Source organism: Colius striatus, chromosome 1, assembly GCF_028858725.1.
Source record: "Colius striatus isolate bColStr4 chromosome 1, bColStr4.1.hap1, whole genome shotgun sequence".
Classification (NCBI taxonomy): Eukaryota; Metazoa; Chordata; class Aves; order Coliiformes; family Coliidae; genus Colius; species Colius striatus.
Genome location: NC_084759.1, coordinates 186,163,510 through 186,188,721, shown reverse-complemented (window position 1 = coordinate 186,188,721; position 25,212 = coordinate 186,163,510). Strand labels below are relative to the sequence as shown.

The window sequence follows — 25,212 nt, the reverse complement described above, 5'->3', positions numbered from 1 at the left end:
TGAGACACGGAACTGCCGCCCGCGTCAGGCCGCGGACGAACCCACACTGAAGGGAGAGCAAGACCCTGCGCTTGCAGCGCGTCCCGAGCTCCAGAACGGCGCGTTGCAAGCTGCTGACTGTGCGTGCATCTCATTCCAGTAACAGTGCACGGTTTTGTTCGTAATTAGTGCTTTAATACATTTGATAAAGGTCTCAAAAATACATATCAAAACACAACACTGGTATAATTCAAACAGTGGCTGAAGGAATTTAGTTGAACAACAGTAAGTAAAAGGGCACAAACTAACGTGTGCCCGGGAAGATGCTTTTTCCTTAAAAATTACACGAGTTTTTAAAGATTGCTTTGCCGCTAAGTGTAAGGGGTTTTTTTTGAGGGAGAGAGAGTTCACAGATCAACCATCTCTTTTCCTCACAATTGGAAAGGCAACGTGAAAGCAACACATTTTCTTCTGATATGTAAAAATTATTCCGAAGTGAAGTCAATTCATTGAAATCCCATCCTTCACTGAAAAGAAAAGCAAGAAGGAAAACAGTTACTAATCAAAGTCATATCACAACTACCAATCCCATAAGAATAGGGTTTTTTTTGGAACCACAGCACTGCTCTTGGCCCTGTCTTCTGAGAGGGGGGCATTTTCTTTCTGAGATGCCTGCCTTTATCATTAGTTTTTCAAAAGAAAAAGCAAAGTTATTCAGTAGAGAAATGTTTCCAGAAAAGTCTGCTTGCAGATGCACACACCTGCCTAATCAGATTCCTTTCCAAACTGTAAAGTACTGATCCTCAGCAGTTTGGGCATGACTAATCACTACTGAATCATTACTGACTTATTTGTGGACAAGTTAAATGTAAATAAAAATGTAACCTGATTCAGCACTGTATTCAGAAAACACCTTAGCAACCATTCATTAAACATCTAGTATTTCGGTAGGTTCATTTAATAAATTTGGAGTAACTGTATTCCAAGTTCCCAAGGGTACAGTTACTGTGCTACGACATTCAGTGCTTTCTGCTCAAGAGGCAGAATTAAAAGCATTCAGAGTTTCATCCTTTTCACATTAGATCAATGTGCTGTCACTGACAATCTTCCACTGACTTACAGGATTCAGCTGTGTTTTATCATCTGTTCAGAAACTTGCATATTTTGATGAGAACTAAGACAAAACCAGACAGCTTACCTGAACACTGAAGCATCTTCCATTCCTGCTGAAACTGGTCTCTTAATACTTTTATTTTATTTACTTTTTCTTGGGTAGGAGGTACATAAGCTCCAAAGTGGGGTGTGGAACCACCCACTAATATTTTGGTTACATTTTGCATTAGGTTTATTTCTGTATCCTGTTAAGACCAACAACAAAAAAATACTCATGGCAACTAAACTTCCTTTGTTTCAGTATTACCTGAAATATATTAAATCAAACTTCTGTAACTGTTGCTAGTGTTATAGCAAGAATGAGCAACTTCCAATTTTCAAATAATGTGTCAAAATGGAGAAGTTTTTCTGGAAAAGGTGCATTAATTTTCATCTCCTGTAAAACCTGTTTTTCCAAATAGAGAATGACTCATTTTTTCATTTGTGATGGCAAACAAACAGTGCTGGGTTGAAGGCAGGAAATATTATGAGGGAGGGGAAGCATACAGCTTGTTTACTTCAAGTATCATTTGTTTTCTATCTGATTTTTCTTCCATCAAAATGTGTGTAAAGTTCCTGACAGCCTTAAGTCAATGTCATTTGCTCACAGGAATTATATTCTGAGATGTCCATAGTATATGAGGATTATTACCATTTCTTTTGAGGACTGTAAATCTATTTTATGTTTAAAAAATAGAAATCTTTTTAGAGTAACTGAAAAAAGGTCCTAATCATTAACAGGCAAATACACTATTTCAGTATATGGTATATCAATGTACAAATTATATTAGCTTAGACAATTTTCATATCAGCACTGTAACTTCAAACAACATTTGAGAAGACTAGAAAAGAAAGTATGTAAAAATCAACTTAACTGGTAGCTTAAGAAATAGTATGTCTTTAATTTGCTACTTGCTGGGAAACAGATTAGAATAAAATTGCATAAGTGAAGAATTATTCATTGTTTCTCATTAAAGAAGAACTAGAAGGCACAAAAGCGATCAAAAGTTACCATTTCACAGAACACACAGAGAAACTGTGTTACTCAGCCACAAGATGCTGCAGAAGCCAAGAGTCTAAATCGAGTTCTTTAAGAGATTAGACAAATTGATAGAAGATATGCTCACTGGCACTGTTATCACTGCTCTGGACACAGCCTCTGACTCCCTAAATTTCCTAAATCAGAAATCCTGAACACAGTAGTATATGGAAACAACAGACTAGGGATAATCCATATATTCTTTATTTCCTTTCCCATGCCCTCCATCAGAAACACAAAGCTTGGGTAGATTGGTCTTCAGTTATTTACTATGGCAATTAAGTTCACTTAAAGGATATGTGCCACTTTGATTTATTTTTTACATGAAGGAAGTTGAGTGTGATAAAATACAGCATGGGGGAGAGAAGGACAGAAAATTTGGTGCTTTATGATAAGCAGGAAAATGGGCTGTCTTCAGTCACTCTTGATGAAAAGAGGGCATATGATTAACAGACAAGTACCTCTTGAGGAGACAACTCTGAGCTGAGAATCTCAGGTGGAAAGGGAAGTTAATCTCCAAATTGTGGCAAACTGTCAAACACGTACTGCCTATAGCCATAACCATGGGCTTGCAATCATGGCTTAGCTTCTCCACCATGCAGACTGCCTACAACTCAGAATGCAGCAGTGTCTGGTCTGATTCTCAGGCCAGAAAAACTTGGTCTGTCTGTGTTTTGAACTCAGGGGTCTCCATGACAGTATAGATACAGACAATATTTCCCCCTGGGCAGCCTGAAGCAGTTAATACCAGGCCTGCTGCTGCTTTGTTTGAGTTGTGCCCTGAGCCCTTTGAAGTGCCATGGCTCAGCACCATATCTTACCTCCATCACTGCAAGAATTCGAGATTCAGCCAGGCCTTGTAGTGAAGCAAAAAGCAGAGAAATCCCACTTATTCCAAGGCTCCTGTTTGGTCCAACAGCTATTACTGTCAAGTTAGGTTGATAACTGTATGCTACAGGGAGAATGAATCCAAGTACAGCAGAAAAGAAATCATTTCCTTCAGCATCCTGTAAAAACAATGAGAAACTGTTTAGTACAAATATAAAGCCCCAAATTCTGAGACAGAACACAGAACAGTGAGGTTAATCTCAAATTTTTTTTTAATAACCTCAGAAACAGGACATTGTCCTATTTTCACAGCAATTTTTATAGTAAACATGCACATTATTTATCTTTTCCTTAGCACCTCCACAGTGTAACTTTGCCTTCTGGTAGATGAACTACAGTATTTACTGAAGTTTCCCCAACCTATGCATTCTAAGACACACTCAGGATCTGTGAAGGAGTTGTACTCTGGTAAGAGCAAGGAAAAAAAATTCAAAAGGTCCAAATTGCAGTGAGGGGTGTAATTCTCAGTGTCGTTTTATATATTTGTAAATATATCCTACTATTTCTGTTTTAAAAGTTTTTTGCTTATGTTGTTTCCAGAAAGAGATTCTTACCTCTTTCCAGCTCAGAGAAATGTAGTTTTTGGAGTTGGTATTTCCAGCCTGTTCTTTCTCACAAATATGTATGATGAGTATTTTTCTGTAAATAAAAGACACATCTGAGTATTTAACCAACAGCTTCCAATGAAACAGAAAGATCTTTTCTTTAATCTTTTTTAAAATACTAATTCATAATACAAGCAAATAGCTACTTGCATTATTACCAACCATAATGTAAGCACCCATCAGACCTGAAAACATTTTAAAGGTATTTTTTTGAAGAGTATTAAGACTATGGGCAAATTACTTCTAAGTAAAAGGGGAAGTGGCAAACAATGTTATAGATAAGATGATTTTCCATAAGGAACTCAGCATCAGCAGTGTGTGCCTATACACTCTATACAATTAATATCTGCCTTCTGTTTACTCTTAATTTCAATAGCAATCTAAATTTCAATTGATATAGAAGGATTATACATTAAACCTACGACTAAGCTCCTATAGTGAGGTAGCAGTTTGTTCTTAGAGATGTATTTGTGGATTTTGTCTCAAGCTAAACTTCATGAACATCAGCTCACGACTGATTTCCTTCATGCAGATTTCATCATACATACAGGCACTTATGAACATGTATAAAGCCTTTGGGATTTGACTCCCTGAGGTAAAGAGAAACCTCACCCATCTTCTGTGTTTGGTATGATTTGCATGTCTCCAACAAATACACAAAGCACTCTGCAGAACAAAAAGAAAAATACACATACATTTACATCTACAAGTCTGGGGAGTTTGTTTATCAATTAGTGCACTTTGTTTAAAGAATCTGCACGCGATTAGATGCATTAAAAATAATGTATATTGTTTCTGAATCTGGTCCATTAGAAGTATAAAAGAAAACGCATTTATGACAGCTCAAGGTAATTCCTTTTCTCCCACAGGAGAAAAAACAAAAATGTCCTTAGGTCAAAACCAATCGAGATCTGACAAAAGAAAACTTAGGCTAACACAGCAGTCACCTTTACAAGTGTTTTGCCTTTACTAAGGCAAAAGTTTTTTGCTTGCATATACAATATTTTCTGTATTACATATAGGAAATGCTATGCATATGGAGATGCTATTCGTTTTAAAATTAAGGTTTCAAAGGCAAATTGCCCCATTTCACACACTTTTGTCTTCTATTTACATTTTGACAAAGGGCTCTAAATGTAAAAGACACAAATTCACCTTTGAAATCCAAAGCAAACAGAATGTCTTAGTGCAACCGCAACAGCAATGGCAGATTCGGGTGATTCTGCAATTCCATTGCATACCTACAAAACATATTTTTAATTCAGAAATCATTCATGCTGCATAAGATCATGGCATTTCTTACTTGTAACAACTGTATTTTTACTTGTTTCTACGTGTCAAACAAAGCTACAGCTGTGTCAAAGGGATCTTAGTGTTCTATCACAGTAGGGCTATAAAAATTCATTTTCTATATAGAAAGGCCGTATTTGATTATTATGCCAAGAGATGTTCTGTTACTTCAAAGATATTGAGCTATGCTGGAAGGCAACTGTAAAATACAGCTTTTGCAGGGGAAGGTCATCTTTGCTGGTTCTCTCAACAGTCCAGATTGGATACAGTCAGTATGCCAGGAGGCAAACTGCATCAGAAAAAATACACTATATGAAAAGGAGACTGTCCCTGAATTCTATTTCTGGGACATTCTGACTCTTCCTTTAACGAAGTAAAGCTATTCTTTTCTAGAAAATACAATGACAGTGTCACTCAGTCAATTTTTCCAGCGTTCATTTGTGTCATGTAATGCTTTGAACTCCACATGAACACTAGGCTAAAGATAATGCATGCTCCCTCTCCTCACTCCTCTGTATTTGTCAACACAAAAAACAAAGTGTAGTGTCTGCAACTCATGATGCAACTCTATTTCTTTAGAAATCTGTCCCCAAGATTTACATACGTGACTTCCAACACAATAAGACAGCTTGCAAGAAAGAGCCCATTCTAGCAGTTACTTTTCATTGCAAACCTGATATTTTAAAGAGAGCTTTTAATTCCAAGGGAGAGACTGATTTATCATGATGTAATAATATCTTGTTTTCTTGTTTGCAGTTTTTATCCATATATAAAAATTTGGAGAACCAAAAACATGCAGCCTCTAAGCCTGCCTTCTCTTCATTCCTGATCTTGCAAGAATCAAAGTGCTGAACAGGAATTATGCTGTTCAGAATCAGAGCATACAGTGGTGTTTTCAAACAGGTCCACTAAAGAAATGGGGGCGGGGGGATGCAGGGTGAAAATCGAAATTTACTCGAGTAAATTACTGTTCATGTCATGGTAAGTGGGTGCAGCTGCACGTAGCGTGGCATCTTGTAATGAGGGTAATGCAGAACTGAATTCTCACCTAAAGACAGAGGTATAAAACTCTGTATATTGAGACAGGGAAATTCTTGACATTTCTTGTTCAAATTTCTTGCTGCTGCTCAATGGTGCTTGATATATCATTTTCTGCTCCCCTCAAGTGGAAGAGTGAATTCATGGCTCATCTGTACATCTGAGAGTGATGAGGTCATTACTGAGACCCATATGCTCTGACTGTAGAAAAGCAGGACAATGTCTTGCCCAAATATCATCAGAAATATGTCTTGGGATTAACTACTATCCCTAAATAGTTTGATTTTCATCTCACATACTCACTCTTGTAGCTAAGCTCATTCTAGCAGAGAGTAGTGGGGTCATAAACTACACAGTAACTCATATCTGGATGACAGACAACATAGTAGAAGCAGAAATCAGAGAAATCCAACTCTTCCCCCTCACCTCCCAAGACCAAACCAGTTTATTGTTACCTCCTTCTTGAGTACTTTATCTAAGACGGCCAACATACTGCTAAGAGAGACCAACGTTTTGTCCTCTTTCACAAGGTGTGGATAAAAGCCACTGTAAAATAAATGATAAGAAAAGCTACTAGGTTAGAGGCAATAATGTATTCAAAGAAGAGAGTATATATAGTACTTTGCAGTTCACATTGACGGGATACATTTAGTACAGGTGCTTGACATGCCTTCTCAAAAACCTAGCTCTAACAGGAAGATGACAACACTGTTGCCTGACAGTCTTGAGCTCTAAACCTGTCTCCATTCTGCACTGGAAAGAAAACAGAAATGTCTGATTATATTCAGGAAAGAGAGTTCCGTCAAAATTAGACCTAAATTAAAAGACAAACAGTTGAGCTTCTCAAATCAATCCACTTGGTATTTTTTTCAGCTAAAAGTAAACAGAGCTTTAAGGCACCTTCCTAAATGAATACATTTGCACTAACTGTTCTATCTCCATTGAAATAATTTTCTCAATTGAGCTCATCAGTATACTTTTAAAAGGACTTCAAGATGAATGATAACCAGCACCAATATCTTCATTTCTCAGGCGATAACTGAGTAGACTAAGGCCAAAAATATGATCATGGCAGAGCCAAAGGCAGACAAAACAGTCTATACAGAGATGTCTCACCCTCATAATTATGTTGAAAAATTAAATAAACAGGACCAACCTGACAAGAGCTTTTATTTCCGTTTTGTCCATTTGCTTCACCAAATGAACAGGTACAGAGAACACATGTGCTGAACCTTCAGATTCAGCTGTTACTGCTGTTTTGATGGGAGGCACTGGAAATAGAATATTTTTCATGTGCAGTTCCAAATACTTTTCTACTTTGACAGTTTCATCATCTTTCGTTATCTTCGATTCATGTTCGGTGCAAGGATTTGAATCTGCCTTCTTCAGTAAGTGTGATTTGGTGCTCAAATTTTGTAAAAATGATGTGTCTAGAGAAAGAAAGAGAGAGGTTTCACACTTATTAATTCCCAAGCAGGATGTTAACAGATGGTTACATCTATTTACAAAACAGAATACATCTGTATTCACAGCAGGCACATTTACTTCCATACACTAGCTACAGTGTTTCCTGCCACAGACATTATTTTTCAGTGCTGCTGCATTTGTTTTAACCAGTGAAAGGTCAAACTCTAAAAAATTTGCTCATATTTCTGACCCAGAAATCACATCCTCAAACAACAATATCAAAGTGCTAATTTGTCAGGACGTTTACCAGAAGCTCTCTTCAGACCAGCTGAAGACGTGGCCTTGAATGAAGCCTCACACTGCTTTATCTGTAACTTGATAAATAATCACTTGTTCGATTATTTTAGTCCACTGATATTAACCTTAATCATTCTGATTTTCTGTATGAATCCATTCATCAATCACATTTGCTTGAAGAAAGAAAAAGAGTAATTACCTTCATACATTAACCATTTCCAGTAGGGTTTATGTGCTGCTCTCACATTTTGAATAGATTCAACAGCACTACAAAAGAAACAGATTAACAGCATCAGCACTAATGAAAATACAGGAAACAGACCTTACCTCAATCAAAAAGCAAAAAAAAACCCAAATCAACCCCAAAATCCAACTGAAAATGAACAAGCTCTGGTCTATTCCAAGAATGCCGACCACAAAGATTATGACAGTCAGTGGGCATACTGCTTGGAAAGATTAAAAGAGGCAAAAAGCAAAGCTAAGAACACATGTTGTACGTACACAGGTTTATACACAGTGAGGAAATCCTGACCCTGCTATTGCAGGAAGCATACCCCTCCCTGACCTCTGGCAAGGCAAGATTTCACCTCTCTCTCTCTTTGCTCCATCTGACATAATATATACAGAATGTAATTAGATTCACTCAAAAGCAAGACTATCTGTTCAAGAACCAAGCAAATCACATTATCTGCTATTCTTTCTGTTGAAATTTCTTTGCTATTATTACTGGTATTTGCAGCACTATGGGCAAATGGACCTATTCCATTAGCTATCATGCAAATATAATTCAGGCCATGTTAAATCCAGGACAAATTCTCTATGCTTGGGGAGGAGCTGCCAGGCAGAGAGAGACCTGGTAGTGTTGGTTGGCAGTGGCTGAACATGAGCCAGCAGTGTGCCCAAGTGGCCAAGAAGGCCAATGCATCCTGGCCTGGATCAGGAACCGTGGTGTCAGCAGGAGCAGGGAGGTGATCATTGCCCTGTACTTGGCTTTGGTGAGGCTGCACCTTGAATACTGTGCCCAGTTTTGGGCACCTATCTACAAAGACACTGAGGTGCTGGAGTGGATCGAGGGGTGGGCTACTAAGCTAGTAAAGGACTTGGAGCATGTGTCATATGAGGAATGACTGAGGGATCTGGGGCTGTTTAGTCTGGAGAAAAGAAAGCTGAGGGGAGACCTTATCACTTTCTACAACTATGTGAAAGGAAATTGTAGTGAGGCAGGGTCCATCTGTTCTCTGTTCTATTTCTTGTCACTAGAGAGAAAATGGCTAGGGGAGGTTCAGGCTGGATATATTCTTTACTGTAAGGGTTGTCAAGCATTCGAACGGGCTGCCCAGGGAGGTGGTAGAGTCACTGGCCCTGGAGGTGTTTAAGAGATAGGTGGATGTTACACTTAGGGAAATGGTCTAGTAGTTGATAGGACTGGGACAAAGGCTGCAGTCAATGATCTTAAAGGTCTCTTCCAGCTGAAATGATTCTATGATTCTATTACTGATGTAATGGATAAACATGTAACCTAGGATGACAGGAACCTGAGATACTACAGTTGGTAGAGAAAAAAAAGAGGTGATATGGGGACTACAGGACACACCAGGAGCACAAGCTTTGCTCCATCAGAGTTTACCAAACCCAACTCTGCACACGGCCTATGTGTTTTTACCCTGCTTCCCTGACCGATTCTGAGTTTTAATTAACACACACAACTGGTAGAGGCTGCCTTCTACCCACCAAAATGTATGAGAAGCATTAGTGCTGAACAAAAGCACAGGGTGACTACTGAGGTGAGATGTCGGAGAGGATTTTGCTGTGAGCAGCTTTAGCCTTGAGGCACAGCTCTCCCCTTGAAGCACCAAGATAAACAGCCCTGAGAAAGAAGTGATAAGATGAACTGAAGCATAAAGACAGGATGTGAGCATACCAAAGAAGCAGCAGGAGCAAAGCGTGAACAATATAGCTTAGCCAATCATTACATTAGCATAGGTGCCTGCTTTGTAACTGTTACCCAATTAACTCAGAATAAACTGTGCATGATCAGGGAATGAGAGTATATTAGGGGGAAGCTTTATCAATAAAGTTGGTCTGCTGCACCATGAACTGAACAGGAACTGAAGTGGCCCCAGAGTCTGAAGAACTCAACCTTGCAATTACCTTCCCAAGTACTGGCTGTATTAACTGGCATTGCCTCAATTACAGCCAGACTGCGTCAGCCTTGAGACATATGGATCTCTACAGGATAATCAGGCCCAAGGATAAATAGTGTAACATTATAAGCCATTAAGAAGTTCTAGCAAGTTGAAATCATTTCAGAAACAAAAGTATACAAAACACATACCTTAGATGACTTCTTTGTCAAAGTAAGTCATCCAAAGCAGAAGCCTTGCTTCAGCAAAATGTTCAAAGCATGCATGCCTCTAGTTTCTTTGAAAAATACATGGATTGTTCTAAAATGCTTCATATGCTTACCTTAGGCAAGGCGCCATCTCTCCAGTTATTTGAGGTACAGGATCTCCAAGCAAAGTTTTTACAGTCATACAGACTGATTCAGACAATGATTTTAAGTGGTATCCACCCTAGAAAAAAGTATTTTGTGTCACCTAAGGAACAAGTACTCATAACATCTATCTGAATATCACCGTAGAAAATAAATTAAGCTTTTGAAATATATCCGAATTTACAGGACCAGAAGATGATATGCACACACACCTAAGTCAGTGATTTTCAATATGAAAAGTTATAGGTTACTTGCTGAACTTCATTGGCATCCTATGATTCAATTCGCTTTATCATGGTTCAATTAATTTTGTAAAATCAGTCACAACTTTGACATGAAAACCCTGGTAACATATGCCTTCTGCATTCCTACCCATGCTAAGCCACCTTCAACAATTCTTGTGGACAATTTCCTAGAAGTCAAATACTATCACTGTCCTCTAACGTGTCTGTACAAGGGAAATCTCCCTCAGCCTGACACTTGTAATCATAGAATTGTTGAGGTTAGAAGAGACCTTTAAGTCCAACCAATTAACCCAGCACTGCCATATCCACCACTAAACCATCTTTCTCAGCACCTCATCAACACAGCTTTTAAGTAATTCCAGGCAGGTGACTCAACCACTTCCCTGGGCAGCCTGTTCCAAAGCTTGACAACCTTTTTGGTGAAAAAAAAAATTCCTAATAACCAATCTAAGCCTCCCCTGGCACAACTCAAGGCATCCTGTCATCCCCTGTCATCCCATTGCTTGTTACTCAGACCAACCCCCACCTCACCACAGCCTTCTTTCAGATAGTTTTAGAGCGTGATAAGGTCTGCCCTCAGTCTCCTTTTCTCCAGGCTTAACAACCCCAGTTCCCTCAGCTGTTCCTCATCAGACCTTTCACCAGCTTAGCTACCCATCTCTGGACACACTCCAGCACCTCAGTGTCTTTCTTGCAGTAAGAGACCCAGAACTGGACACAGCGTTCAAGGTGTGACCTCACCAGTGCTGAGTACAGGGGTACAATTGCTTCCCTGCTCCTGCTGGCCACACTATTTCTGATACAGGCCAGGATGCCATTGGCCTTCTTGGCCATCTGGGCACAGTGCTGGCAGCTGTCACCCAACACTCCCAGGTCTTTTTCCACAGGGTTTGTAACTTTTAAGATACAGTTGTCCTAATGGTTTGGCAGAATTAGGAGAACAGCTGAAGATATATTTAGGACTGCTATATTGCAGATGGCAGACTGTTTCCTGCATAGCACCTTGGGAGCAGTCACATCATCTGTATTAGGAGGTGATGCTTATTTCAGTTCAGCCAGTAGACAGAAATGGCTATAATAACCTGCTGGAGAGAAGGATGGCGGAAGGAAAGCTATGCAAAAGAGATGTCAAATGAATTGATTAAACAGTTTGCTTTTGGATACCTTGTTAGCAGGAATATTTCCACATACTTATTTACCATCATTATTCCAAAATGCATCAGAAATGAGGAGATGAAATGTAGAAGAATTAAACATTTTAATTGATTTTAGAAAATTATAAAGAGTTCTTAAAAAAAAAGATCTGGCATAGACGCCCTTGATCTTTCTAAGTACATTTCAATGAATTTGGGACTGTCCAGAGCAGCACTCTTCTGTTCACAAGAACTGGACATATCTGTGGAGGATATGGTTTTCTGAACAATAAGCATATGCTTCTCATTCAAAATTTTAAGTTAAAACAACGTTTTTATGAAATGCATTTCTTTTAACATATAAAAGCATTGTCAAATCTTAGCTATTTTTGGATTTCCTAATCTCAAAAGAAAGATACAAATAATTTATTATTTTTGCTGCTAAGTTTCACTTCCTAGCTTACAGCTTGCTCTCTGGCTCTAATTCAAAGACTCTTCCTCTTGGAGTATGTTTCAAAAGTCTTTACCTCTAGGATGACACACAGCTTTCCATTAGCTAACTGCATCAGGAAATGGGTAAGGTGGGCAAAAATCTCAGGAGTGGCATTCATCTGACCCTAAATCACAGAAAAAAAAAAAAAAAAAGAGATGAAACCTTGAATAAAAATATTAGTAAAAAAACACCCCACACAATCTAAAAAATGTGAGTCTTAGTTGGAATACTGGAACACTTGCCTCTCATTGTACTTAACAAAACACTGAACCAACTGCTTTAAAGGAAGGTGCAAAAACCCAACACAGCAATCACACCTGCGGGATAATCTGTCTCACTGTACTATTTGAAGAGCTGGAGTCAACTTAAATCACAGAATCTTAAGGGTTGGAAGGGGCCTTGAAAGATCATCTAGTCCAACCCCTCTGCCAGAGCAGATCACCTAGAGTAGGTCACACAGAAACTCATCTAAGTGGGTTTTGAATGTCCCTAGAGTAGGAGACTCAACAACCCACGTGTGCAGCCTGTTCAGTGTTCTGTCACCCTCTTAGTGAAGAAATTCTTCCTTGTGTTTCTTTGGAACCTCTTATGTTCCAGCTTATAACCATTGCCCCTGTCCTACCATTGGCCATCACAGAGAACAGCCTGGCTCCATCTTCCTGACACTCACCCTTTGCGTATTTGTAAACATTGATGTGGTCAGGCCCAAGTATGTACATTTAGCTTGGTCAAAGCGAATTTCACCTAGCAGCCATAGAACATCTAAAAGCTATGAATATTTTGCAGTCAGATTGATGACTGAAAACAAAAAAGGCCACAAGTTACTTACTTCAGGATCTCCAATTCCAGAATCATATCCAGAGGAGACAATAACCAGTTCAGGATCAAACTGTTATAAAACAGACGGAGTTGTAGCACATTCTTAAGTCCTATTTTCAATTTTGTACTGGGTTTCAACTGTACAATGCTCAGCTGTTATTTCAGCTAGAATATGAACACAAAGATTCTCCTTGAATACAAAGATGACCCACTTATGCTATTTTAATTCTGGCTGGAGAAGTTGCAGATCATAACACTGAATACTTAAAAGCTAATATTCCATAAATATTATTCAGTTGATCAGCACATGTCATACTAGCACAAATCAAGTGTTAACTGTCCTGCTGGCAATTACTGTATTTCTACAAAAGTCAATGATGCCTGCTTAAGAACTGTTTAGGAAGTAACTTTGGTTTTGCTGTGCAAATAGCAGATCAGTGAAAAAAAAAATACCTCAAAAGCCATCGGAAGCAACACATGGAAAAACACAGCAAGATAATCTGAATTTCCCATCCCAACCTGCAAAATATGAGCAATATAGGTCATCATATCCTGTGGAATAATACATTTTCTAAGGTTCTTCAAGACTTTAGGAAAAGACAGTATCAAAAGCTAAACATTACGAGGTCAAGTAAAGCAAGCTCCATTTTAGTAAAGTGTGTAAATATCTAGCATTTTTAGTCTTAAAGTATGAGCTTCAGTTGTCTGCTGAACAAGCACAGATGTAATCATCTCCAGAAACATTTGAGTTAATGGTTAAGCAAGACACTAAAGAAAAAATTAGTATGTGTATGTTTTTATCTTCCTTTTTTCAAACATTATCCCAGTCTGAGCCATATTTTTCAGCAGTCATTCCACTGACAGGAAGTATCTACACCGTGCCAAGACATCTGCCAGGCATGTGAAGCACTGCACTTGTCAGAAACTGTTACATTAAGTACGAGATACGAAGCTATTGCACTTGCTTTGTTGTGGTGTAAACAGCACTTACCTTATTCCAAGGCAAATTAATGTTAAAACCTTTGCCTTTCCCCAGGCCCACAGCATCATAATCAGATTCTTTGAGTGATGGCCAGAATTCCTGATGTTCATAGCGATGCCAGGAAAAATACAAAACACTGAAAGACACAAAAAACCAAATCCAACTTGACAAAAAGATTCTGGAAATTACTGAGTCTGGCGATTGTATTGACCAAAAGCATGAAATAGAATTGTCCCTTCTCCTCCGTTCTCTTAAAGGACTTGGATCATGAAACATAGTACAGTAGGACCTATGCCAAGATTAACCTAAAAATTAAGCTGCTAAAATGACTTGTATATGTATGCACTCTGTTCAGATCAAAGGCAGGGTGTTTTCAGAAGAGCAGATTTGTTTCTAGAACCTGCTTCTGTGGCTCTCCTGAAAACAATACATATCTCAAATATTTTATCTAACTATTACTTGAATATTTAACTGAGATATTTGTGAATACAGAAAATAGACATATCACCTCAATACCAGCACAAAGAGACTGGCAAACCAAGGTACTCATGTGTGTTCAAGGTACTCACTTTGTGTTTGTTACTCTTTAAAGTAGATCAGACCTGTGTATTTCTCTCTTTTTTTTTTTCATTTTTCCTTCTATTTTATAACAAGTAATAAACAACAGACTAAAATAGCAAGGAGAATGTTTTGTAAGATTCTAGCTTTAATTTTTAAAAAGTCATATCCTCTACAGAGGCAAACAACCTTTAACCAGCTAACAGCAAAGAAAAAGGTAAAAGAATTGTTCAAACCTTGGATCTTCTTCAAATATATATTGGGTTCCTTGCCCATGGTGCACATCCCAGTCAACGATTAGGATTCTGCATAGATAAGGTACAGATAAATGATGTTTTCCTGACCCAAAAGGTACATGACACTCAGAAAGCTCTAGACATTAATGTAATACAGTACATGTCAAAAAGTTATCTAAATGCCATACTCGGGTATAAAAAGCTTCCCTAGAGTTAACCATGCACTTACCTTTGTAGGTTATACTTCAGTTTTGCATATTCTGCTGCAATAGCAACGTTGTTGAACAAACAGAACCCATTAGCTGCATTTCTCTGGCTGTGATGACCTGGAGGTCTAAACCAAAGTTTTACATCATTATTCACAACAAAAGAAATTTTGTTAAGAAGTGAAAACTTTCTCACATATTTTCTTACCTTACTAATGCCATTCCATTGCACACCTTTCCTGACATCACAGTATCCACCAGCTGCAAAGTTGCTCCTACTGCTAGTCTGGCACAGCGGTAAGTGTTCTGTAAAAGGGAAGCACATAGTTGTCATCCTTTATAAGGATGTTCTCTCTGCAACAGTTAAGAAACACCAGAGGGACATATTGAACGTCAGTTCAATATACTGGCATGACTAGTGGAATAACATGGCATATTTGTAAATAAGGAATGAAACCATACAGAAACAAACTGTGAAGAGCAACTGCTACCAAAAATGTGGTCTGCAGGTCACTAATGGTCCCCAGGGACACTGTGACAAAAATAGAGCTAAAATTTGAGTAGTGGACTATACTGGCATGATACAATTACAGAATAGTTGACAAGACACTTAACCAATTTCTGTTACTGCATTACATTAAACCTGAAACAGATAACAATGTATCATAAATAAATGCAAGTATACTTCAATACCAAAATATGTACTGCCAGTTTTCCCCTACTGAGGCCACTCCAATGCAATAACACAAATACTTGTAACTCCCAATAGAGGAGACAGTTTAATTTACACACCGGGTGAAAGAAAAAAGCATCATAATTTGCAGAGACTCTTTTCAGCTCCTCTTCATTCATTGTCTGGGTGCTTTTTGCCACTTCCAAGTGCTCTGAACTGCAGAGAAGAGAGAGATTAGCACAACACTTAACTAAGCAACTATAAAGGTATGTTTTAAATGCAAAATGTAAAGAAAAGCAACATATGTCAAAAAGGGCTTTTCATGAGTATTCACAAGTCAAATAGCTATTCTGGAACACCAGTTGCAGGATATCGTGAAAATACTCAGTTCTATGAAAGAAGAGCTCTTGGATGTCTTAAGAATATGATATGCTTTTCCCTTTTCTGGTGTAAGAGCAATTAGTCTTGCTTTCCAAAAACGGCTCTTTGTTCATCATGCACAATCTATTTTGCAATCCACACTACTTACAGATACCATTCCAACAAGACCAAAAGTTGGATTCTGACAGGCATCAGTGTGAACTATAACTCTCAAGAATGTGTGTCTAGTGCTCCTTTGTTCTCAGAAAACAAGTATTTGAATGAATCTCCTATCAAGTGTGCATTAACTCCCTCTTTTTGCCAGTTTAAGAGTTCCGTTAAGTATCAAGGCACTAGCATCAATGGTACTCCAATTCCGTCACTGTTCTCCTGCCCTTGTGTAGTGAGCCAGAGTTAGAGGCTGTTGGCATCAACTCTTCCACTTGTGTCCTAATCCACGATACAATGACCATAAATGCTCTCCTCTAAGTGGACAACGCCAAAGCAAAGTGTGTGTCTCACATCAAAGTGAGACACACTAGTGCTGCTTAATGGAAATAAAGCTAAACAATGGCTTCAAAATGAAGGCATTCACAGGAATAAAAACATGTGAACCTAAACAACTGTGTAATTCCTAGTTTAACTTCAGCAGCAGCATCATAGCTAATTCTGAACTTAAGTAAAACATTTATAAGAGTTACAATTTTGTTTCAATTTAAAAGTGTTTTAGAGAGGAAAGAGCTTCATCATGTCTAGTTTACCTATGGAAACAAAGACAAGACTTAGCAGGAGCAACTCAATTGGAAACAGTGATCAAGCCTCTCTCGTACCCAATCAGCAATGCATGTACTATGAAAATAAATTATATTGGCACACAGCACTAATTGCATTCTAACAAACAAGTATGTTCTCAGAAAAAATACCATTCTGGAATCTGAAAATATAATCATGACTTGGGATTAAGCTATGGTCCTTGTCACTGGTGTCAGGGCCCTAGAGGCAGCCCTTCTTTGCTGGGGTTTGGCTGCCATATTCAGAGCCAGCGGAGACAGTACAGCACATCACATCACATCATCTTCAGAGAGAAGCCTGGAAGGAGTCTGGAGTCTCCAAATAGCCCTGCTAAAAAGTCTCAGCAGAAACTCCTCCTCCTTCCTGTAGCACTTGCTTTTAAGATAGGGCACTCACCCTTGGTTACTCTGCAGCTGCATTATGTAGCCATGTCTGTGTCTGGCCATGAACCCTGCTAATCTGGACCCGAACTCTAACCTATGAGCTAACTCTCTGGCTTGGCTTCAGACCTGCCACAACCCTGTGGCACTGTCAGGCAGTCTAAACTCATAGCTGAATCTTGTTACCATCACTGGACCTGTGCTGCTCACCCTGCTTGGGTACCGTGGGACTGTACATGAAACCACTGCCTCTGGCTGCTCTGTCATCACACTCTGCTCCCCGCTGCCCTTGTTTTCCAGCAAAGGCTGCTCTTGCCGCTCCCTGACAAGGGCAAATCAGCACACAAACAACATGCAGAATCATCATACCCAGGTGATAAGTGCCAGTGCAGACTTCATTTCTCTAACTTCAGAACAGGCAGGCTGCCGTAGCTCTTAAGTCTCCCTACAGAACTAGCTTCCAAGTTCTTCTGTTTGCTTCACTCTATCTCAAAGATGCTTGGGAGAAAGAGGAGGTTACTACCTTTTGAAAGAAATACCCTCTTTTTACACTTTTTCAAGTCTTGTCACAATTTTCATTATATGTTTACTTTTAATCCTACGTATAAATCAGCACCCATTGCTTAAGAACCCAAAGAGTGAGAACAGGGATTCAGTGGAATAAGAGATTCACACTTCAGCACCTACACCAGACTCAATGTTAAGTGCAATATGTTTTCCTTTGAAAAGGAAGTCACTGAGCTTTGGTGCAGAAGTCACTGGATGTCATTGAGCTTCAATACAGATCTTTTCAAATAGAGCAAAATATGACCTGGAGATCTGTTACTTCATTTAGTTCATCTGAATGGTGATGAAAGTAAGTTTCAGACCTGTGAACCAACAGAATCTCCTCCTCACTTCCTTCTCTGGCAGGCACACGGACACACCTTTCCACAAGATGGTAAGATTTAAGGTGCTCATAGGAGGATGACAGTCTTTCTGGCACTTCAATATCACAAACAGGGCTAAAACCAAGCAGTAATTATATTACTACAATTACCAGCACAACTAAAAAACACACATCACAATGCCTTAACTTCCCATTCTAAAAAGATTCATACCTCATAAAGGGACATGTGAGAACAAAGAAATAAAACCTTTAAATACTTTTTGGTTTGGAACTGGGCCAAAACTGAAAGTAGCAATGCCTAAGTAAAGATACAGAAATGCTGAAATGAAAAGCTGCAGATTTCAGTGCAGGCGGACAGAGGAGAAGAGGGTTTCGGAGAGAACAGCAGGCTGTTACTCTGAGCACCGCAAAGGTACCTGTCTAGTTTATGAAAATTTAAGCAAGTAGCATATACCAATTTCCAGCTGTATTTAATAGGTTTCAGCTGAGTGAGTACATCTACACAGTTTTTTTTTTTCCCAGATCAATGATAACTTTAGCTTTCTAAACAATTTAATTCACCTAAAATATTTGGTTTAGGGGGCTACTCAGATGCCTACAGCTAACATTTCTTGTTAAGGCCTAGCAGGCTGCAGGCCCACAGCTTCTCAAAGCCAGCTTCAGATTATCATTATGGTACCTGGATACAAATTAAGATTAAAATAAAATTTTGTCTGCAGAAGAACTTTGTATTTACTAGGAAAATGGCAGGCTATCTATCACTAGATACTTCATATTACAGTCTACAAAAACTGCATTTACTTGTTCCTTTTCTCAGAAGTCACAGTAATAACTTGTTAATAAAGAAGATGGTAGTGACTTACTCATCCCAAAGTAGTTTATGAGTGGTCATCTCCTCATCATAAATCAGTGCTGTTCCCGAAGCCATCGCTACACACGGAGCAAACCTAGTAAGTATTTCAGGCAAGTATTCATATCTTAAAAACTTCTTAGCAATTAGCTAGTTAGAATGTTACATACCGTGTATCTGCTTGCATAACAATTTTGCACTTTAAACTTTGTACTTACAGAACATAATCAAAGAAATTCATTCATGGCTTCTCCTCCCAAGACAATGAAGTGAAGCAGCAGTACAAAGCGAATCGCACAGTGATTACAACTGGCTGCAAGCAAGCAGGATCCCCCATTAGCCTGACCTCCCAGACCCCGAGCACTCAGCATCTCTGGTGCAGGTGACAGCTTATGCCACCTTCCCGAGCCCTCCAGCCCACGCCGAGTGCCTCAGCACGGGCCTCCACAGGCCTCCTCATCCCACCATTGTGCACCTAACTCACCTGTCACGGTTGACGTGAAAAGAAACTGCTACTTGTGAAAACTTCAGTTACAAAGCCACAAAGTATAACAAAAGAGGATTATGTGCACCGTAGACAGAGCAACTACTGGGATCTGTTGTGATTAAAACTTTATCGGCCTTCCGAACGCCCAAGAAAGCGAAGGGAAAGCAAAAAGCGGAAGCGAGCAAGCGGGCTGCAGCACGCAGCCGGCCGCTAGCCCGCCCCGCCGCAGCCCGGGCTCCGCTCCGCGCCTCCCGCGGCACGCAGGCGCCTCACACCGGGCCAGCCGCGCCGCGCACCGACCCGCCGCCACGGCCCAGGCTCCCGGAAACGGCGCGGACGGGTAACAGGCCGCCGCGCCTCGGCTCCGCGGCACCAAGCTCGGCCCCGCCGCCGGGAATGCTGCGGCGCTGGGGTGTGGCGCGGAGGCCCGGCCCCGGGGCGGTGCGGGGGGCGGCCGCGCTCAGGTGCCTGCAGCGCGTTGTCGCCGTCACTGGTGCCGCCGGGCGTTACAGTGGCGGGTGACGGGAGGCCCTCATAGGCCTACAAAGACAACGTTTTACTTTACCAGGGCTCCCTGAAGTAAGTCTGGCAGCTTAAATGATGTTTTCCTGCCAGGGATAGAGTTCAGCCGCAGGGATTGCTAAGGTTTTAGTATATAACAAATCCAAGAGGCTTGTAGGGTATCTTCTGATACAGTGAGAAATGAAACAAAATCTTGAACAAAATAATTACTCTGCCATCTCTGCCAAGGAAGGAGAATCGTTCCTAGCAGGTACCACGGGACACGAAACCCTTTCACAACAAGGCCAGGTCCTGATGCTTCTGCACCTCCGAAGGGAGCCACAGGCTGCACAGGGCCTGGGGAAGCCTCCATGAGAGCCCTCCCAGAGCAGCTGGCTTGTGTAAAGCAGTGATGGACTTCTTTAAATATTTACATTTTCCTGCAAGGACCAGCACAGGATCAAATGAACTGAGCGTTTGAATAACCTACTTTATTATAAGCAGTGACTTCTTTACACAATATAAACTGAATATAAGTCGTTTCAACTTTTTGGTTTTTTTCCTCAGTTTCTACTACTTTTCCAGTTCATGGTAGAAAGTGACAGAGCAGATGTCACCGAGAGCATGGCACACCAACCTGCACTTACGGGGGACATATTTGGAGCCCAGATCATTACAAATGGGACTTCTAGAAAGCTGCTTTTCCTATGTTTATTTCCATAATAGACTCTGTGTTACTGAAGTAGCTTCTAATTGATGTATTATCAGTTGCCTGTTCTTGTGTCTACTTTGCACACTTATAAAATTAAAATTAGGTCAAGTTCTGTCCATGATCAAGTAGTCTTTAATGCCAGTGTATTGCACTGACAATGAGGACGCTAATCATGTGGCCACTCTATATTTCTCATTGCTTGAATGTCGTCACTCCACTAGTTCCCTGCAGACCACTTAGAGAACTGAGAGAGTTTATATATTGACTTTTGTAATGCATCTGAAAATGAAAAGTTGCCTTTTAGTATTGGGAACCCAATTTAGATTCCACCTTGTGTTTAAACTGGTGACACAAAAATAAAAAGCCTCAAAACCTGTGTTTAACCTATGCTCTCAGGTGTTACCACTGAGGTGCTCTCAGCCCTGTCATTGTGAAATGACTGCCAGTAACCTGTGCTGAGTAACCAAAGCTTGTAGCTGGGGCCAGCCGTATTGTGCTTGCAGTTGCTTTTTCTTGTTTATTTCACTTGTATTCCCACAGAAATGCCCAGCAGAGGGCTGCCTGCCTTCCTTTAAAATGCTCTAACGGGAGAAAATGAAGTGAGCTGATGAAACATTAAGCAAGCAAAAGTTTAGGTAACTAGAGCAAATGGCAAGGCAGGTAGTATAGAAAAAAATACATTGAAGGTAGTCAGCTGGATTGAAACTGTTTTATGCCAGTTTTTGTATGTATTACAAAATTTTTTTTCAAGAACTCAGAGAAACATTTATATAGGCTTGGCCAAGTTCAAACCTGTAACTACAGAAAGGAGGCCTTATATACTGGGATTTAAGTTCCATTTATAATACAATTGAAAAGGAAATTAAGACTTTACATTTCACTTATAATACATTCCTATCTACAAGATAGGTTTAGCGTGAGAAGTATTATCATCTTTTTACAGATAATATGATAGATATTTACAAGCATTTGTGGTATCTCCACTTCTGAGTGGCCAAAGTCAGCTGGGAGTCCCTCCTCTGCCAACGATAAACCTGGTTAACTAAAACGATGCCCTCCTCAATGTTCCCCACAAGGAGATACACCATGGGATGATGGGTGGGAGCCATCCTCTGCGTACAGTTTTCATTGATAAGCAGCCACTGCTGTATCATACTCTGAGTTTCGTAAGGCAAGAGTGAGCCTTGGGTAGTGAATTCCACTTGGCAATCAATGTTATACTCTTGGTGACCAAATAGTGTTCTCTTCTTGGAGAGCTTTACTTTCACTGCTAAGGAAAAGGAAAAAAAGGAAACACGTAAGTCACTCCATTTACTCAAATACAGAAAGAAACACTACAGATGGAAGCAAGATAATTCCTTAAAAATACAATGATAATTTGTTCTGAGAGAGTATGGTGAGGCCTTCTCCAGCAGCAGTACACATTTTTAAATCTTTTTTGAAAAATAAAGGCTGTGTACTAAAGGGTTTCTTTCCATGAAATTAGGCCACTAAGAAAAAATATTTTCACAGAAGTAATGTATTTTTACCACCACCGCCATCTATGCCCCACTTTCTGGATAATTAGATACTGTAAGCTGTTGGTGTTGGTCCTGAATCATGAGGCTGTCGATGTCACCCAAGCAAATCTCCTGAAACACTTTGTCCATGTGAGGAACCTCTCAGCAGAACCAGTTACTAATGCTTGCTGATGCTACCCTTATAGATATTCTCTTTTCCTTATAGGCATCTACCTACCCCATTTCAGTTCAAAGACACTTTTTAGCATGAAATTTCTCAATTCTGCCTGATCTAAAGCCAATCAAAGTCACTGAGAGCCTCTGCCCTGATGCCAGAGGGCTTTGCAGGGAGTTTATAGGGCAAACTCAAAAGTGTTGCCTGTCACTCCAGTAAGGCCATAGGAAATAAGGATTTCTTTTACTGATGTGGTTCTCCGAGTCTCCTTTTCAGCAGGCTATGTGTTATGAAAAACTCATGCATGCAGGTGACAAGGACACGCCAATCACTAGTGAAATACCAAAGCTTTACTTTGGGCTTAACCTCTAGGAAAAGGCAAATCTGCTTATTTGGCTGCTTTTACCAGAAATATTTTCCATAAATCATTTTGTACTGTGATGTAGCCAACTAGACAAGAACAAGAAGTGACATCTAGTTGTAAACTAAATCATTAATAAATCTTTCATGCAAAATAAATCCTTCATGTATTTTGATTAGAAAGAATATATTCTGAAAAACAACCTAAAGTCATCAGCCAAACTCTTAATCCTTTGAAATCCCTGCAGAAACTGTCACTTATTGTAATCCTAATTTTAAAGCATTTTATAAAGAGGGTTGTTAGTCTCTTTAATAACAGATGTATTAGGAAGGACTTACCAAAGTTACTGGCACAGAAAACTTCAAGAACTCTTTTGTGCGTAAAGAATTCCTCCACTGCTGGGCAGGTCTGGCAGGCAGGCTTTGGAAGGACTGGTAAGATATTAGAAAGTCTCATAGTTATCTTTTAAAATACTTTGGTTTCATTTTCTGGTGTCAAAGCTGAGAGCTCACTGTGTAACCACAGGGATGACAGAAAAAATACACAACTGGTCAGTGATAAAATGAAAAGTCTACACACTTCTCTGAGAACATGGCTAGAAGTGAAAAGAAGTTTCATTTTCCAGGCACATTTACTCCTTGCTTAGACTCATGAGCTCAAATACAGTAACAAATACAGCATTATTTTTAATATGGCTATGGTGATTGGGAAAGTGGTCAGTGACTCTGGGTGCAGCTGCACTAAGACTGGGGCAATGTGAATTTAGCTGTGCTACCAGCAGCTGATTCCTGCTGCTTTCTGCAGAAGTTATTAAGCCCGAGTGCATTTGAAGATGTGAACATTAATGTCATGACAACTCAGATTTCCCTAAGGAAAACCATATAGTAAATTATCCCGAGTTTCTAAAGCTGATCTGAGGATCAAACACACTGTGCTGCCCTGGGTATGATGCTGCCCATAGCTGTGCAGGGGACAATTTCCTCCCTCCACTTTATTTTTTTGAAGCAAAGCTGATGGACACTACTCAAGGCCTGCTGCAACTTACACTGCAAGTACTGGCCCTTCCCCCTGCCATCTGCACCAACAGGATAAAGCGGTAGGGGTAGACATGACTCCATTTGCAAAATCACAGGCTGTCTGGTAGTGGTATCCCTTGTTCCTCCTGGATTCCCAGGAACACAGAGTACAGCCACCCTTCCCTCTGCTGTCTTCCAGCTACCTTTGTATTTATGTTCCATTGTAAGAGATGCCAGGCACATGTCCTCGTCTGCAGGGAAGCGATCGCAGTCCAGGCTGTCAGGCCAGGGGTGTCCATGGCAGGCGAGCACGGGGGCACAGCTGTCACGGACAGCCACACACATGCTCCTACAAGGATGGATAAACCTGTTGATGGAGAAAATACCAGACTGAATCAGTTAGATTCACTGATAACAGAAACTACTCCAACAGTGATTTCTGTGCAAAGTGCATTCTCTTTGCTTATATTTAACATCCCTCAATAATAATTCTGAAAGTGGCAGCTGTGCAAACAATGGAAGTGGTCTGTGTATGAACTGCACTAAACTTACTTAGGATTAAGCCACAGCTTTTAAAATGCTATTATTGCAATCTGAAAAAAGGCTTCAGCATGAGCCAGTTTCTATTTGCAATAGGTGCTTCAACTCTAAATAAACAAGAATAAAATTTCAACTGTAACAAAATAAAACAGGATCTCATTTGATAACAGCCTTCATTTTCCCAGGGTAAACTAAATTAGAAGTGGAGCAGGTTTTCAGCACTTTTCTTTCTGATGAGTACAAAAAAGTTAATACAATTATTTCAGAAAGAGTGGAGATTGCCTTTAGATTGTGATAAACATGCATTTAATTTGATCTCTGTTCCAGCAAATAAAGGCTGGGGTTTTCTACTGTGCTGTGTTACTTACGTATCTAAACAGATGGGTGCAAACAAGGAGCACAGGAACGTCCTCACGTGAGGGTGACAGTCCGTTTGCGCAAGGTGCTGCCAGGTGGTAGATTTTAGGATAACCTCTGCCATGCTTGTGTGTCCCATCAGGTTGGGAAGCCTCATTTCGGAGTATCCAATTTCGTGGCACATGTCCATCTCCTTAGGTATCACTACACATTTTGTGGATAATCCAATGTCAAAGCCTGTTGCCACTCTTGGGAAAATGCTCACAATGAAAACAAGTATTTTTGCAGTCAAGAACATCTTCCAGTGACTCCTGGGCTGCTGAACAGAGAGCTGTCAAACCTCCCAAGCACAGAGGCACGCTGAAAACCTGGTGGCTTATATATCCCAAGAGCTTAATGAACTGTTGGTTATCAACTGCTTATCAAATCACTCAAGACAAGATCGGGTCTTATTGCCTATTCAAGGGATTGTTGTGATAACCAGGGAGGTGGAGACAAAGTATACAAGCATGTTCCCTAAAGACACCAATTTGGTACAGCCTTTCACGTGTCTCACAGTGTCAGTTGCTGCAGTGTGCTATGTGGCATATTAAATTTTAACACCCAGAAGCTTTGCTATGTACTTTTTAAAACAAATTAAGAGATTCTCCAGAAAAACGGTTTGGCAGACAAGCTGTCTCCTGGGGCTGCTCTGTCTCCTTTGTTTTCAGACACTGCTGACAGGGCAGAAAAAACAGCCCAGATTGACTTATCAAGTGA

At 40.0% G+C, this 25,212-nt stretch overlaps 2 protein-coding genes across 7 annotated transcripts; both read right to left on the bottom strand.

Moving 5' to 3' along the window:
• Nucleotides 1-222: 222 nt before the first annotated feature.
• Nucleotides 223-19,541, bottom strand: HDAC10 (histone deacetylase 10). 6 transcript variants are annotated; one of them, XM_061988843.1, is made up of 22 exons: nucleotides 19,290-19,541; nucleotides 19,024-19,118; nucleotides 18,819-18,902; nucleotides 17,936-18,070; nucleotides 15,654-15,750; nucleotides 15,070-15,167; nucleotides 14,885-14,989; nucleotides 14,656-14,724; nucleotides 13,871-13,997; nucleotides 13,333-13,398; nucleotides 12,890-12,949; nucleotides 12,095-12,184; nucleotides 10,162-10,268; nucleotides 7,895-7,962; nucleotides 7,148-7,421; nucleotides 6,447-6,537; nucleotides 4,819-4,904; nucleotides 4,276-4,329; nucleotides 3,613-3,697; nucleotides 2,992-3,177; nucleotides 1,178-1,337; nucleotides 223-506 (listed from the first exon to the last, which is right to left on the bottom strand). In XM_061988843.1, the coding sequence occupies exons 2-22, from the start codon at nucleotides 19,044-19,046 to the stop codon at nucleotides 481-483; spliced, it is 2,091 nt and encodes a 696-aa protein (XP_061844827.1). In that variant the 5' UTR covers nucleotides 19,047-19,118; nucleotides 19,290-19,541; the 3' UTR covers nucleotides 223-480. The 6 variants fall into 6 exon arrangements, with proteins under 6 accessions (XP_061844827.1, XP_061844835.1, XP_061844859.1 ...); XM_061988851.1 differs by having other exon boundaries at nucleotides 18,819-18,885; XM_061988875.1 differs by lacking the exon at nucleotides 17,936-18,070.
• Nucleotides 19,542-21,464: 1,923 nt separating this feature from the next.
• LOC104553632 (secreted frizzled-related protein 2) lies at nucleotides 21,465-24,751 on the bottom strand. Its single transcript, XM_010196349.2, has 4 exons — nucleotides 24,465-24,751; nucleotides 23,760-23,923; nucleotides 22,879-22,971; nucleotides 21,465-21,775 (listed from the first exon to the last, which is right to left on the bottom strand). The coding sequence occupies exons 1-4, from the start codon at nucleotides 24,749-24,751 to the stop codon at nucleotides 21,465-21,467; spliced, it is 855 nt and encodes a 284-aa protein (XP_010194651.2).
• Nucleotides 24,752-25,212: the final 461 nt, after the last annotated feature.

Bases quoted from the DNA above. Each gene is read 5' to 3' on its own strand.
- HDAC10 (XM_061988843.1), bottom strand. From the start codon at position 19,046: ATGAATTTCTTTGATTATGTTCT. The intron at 10,269-12,094 runs GTAAAGACTTTT...ACTTTTTTCTAG, and splicing joins AGCTGTGTGTCATCCTAGAG to GGTGGATACCACTTAAAATC. The intron at 7,422-7,894 runs GTAATTACTCTT...TTCTTTCTCTAG, and splicing joins GAAATGGTTAATGTATGAAG to ACACATCATTTTTACAAAAT.
- LOC104553632 (XM_010196349.2), bottom strand. From the start codon at position 24,751: ATGTTCTTGACTGCAAAAATACTTGTTTTCATTGTGAGCATTTTCCCA. The intron at 23,924-24,464 runs GTAAGTAACACA...CTCCATCAACAG, and splicing joins GCACCCATCTGTTTAGATAC to GTTTATCCATCCTTGTAGGA. The intron at 22,972-23,759 runs GTAGCTGGAAGA...ATATCTTACCAG, and splicing joins AATGGAACATAAATACAAAG to TCCTTCCAAAGCCTGCCTGC.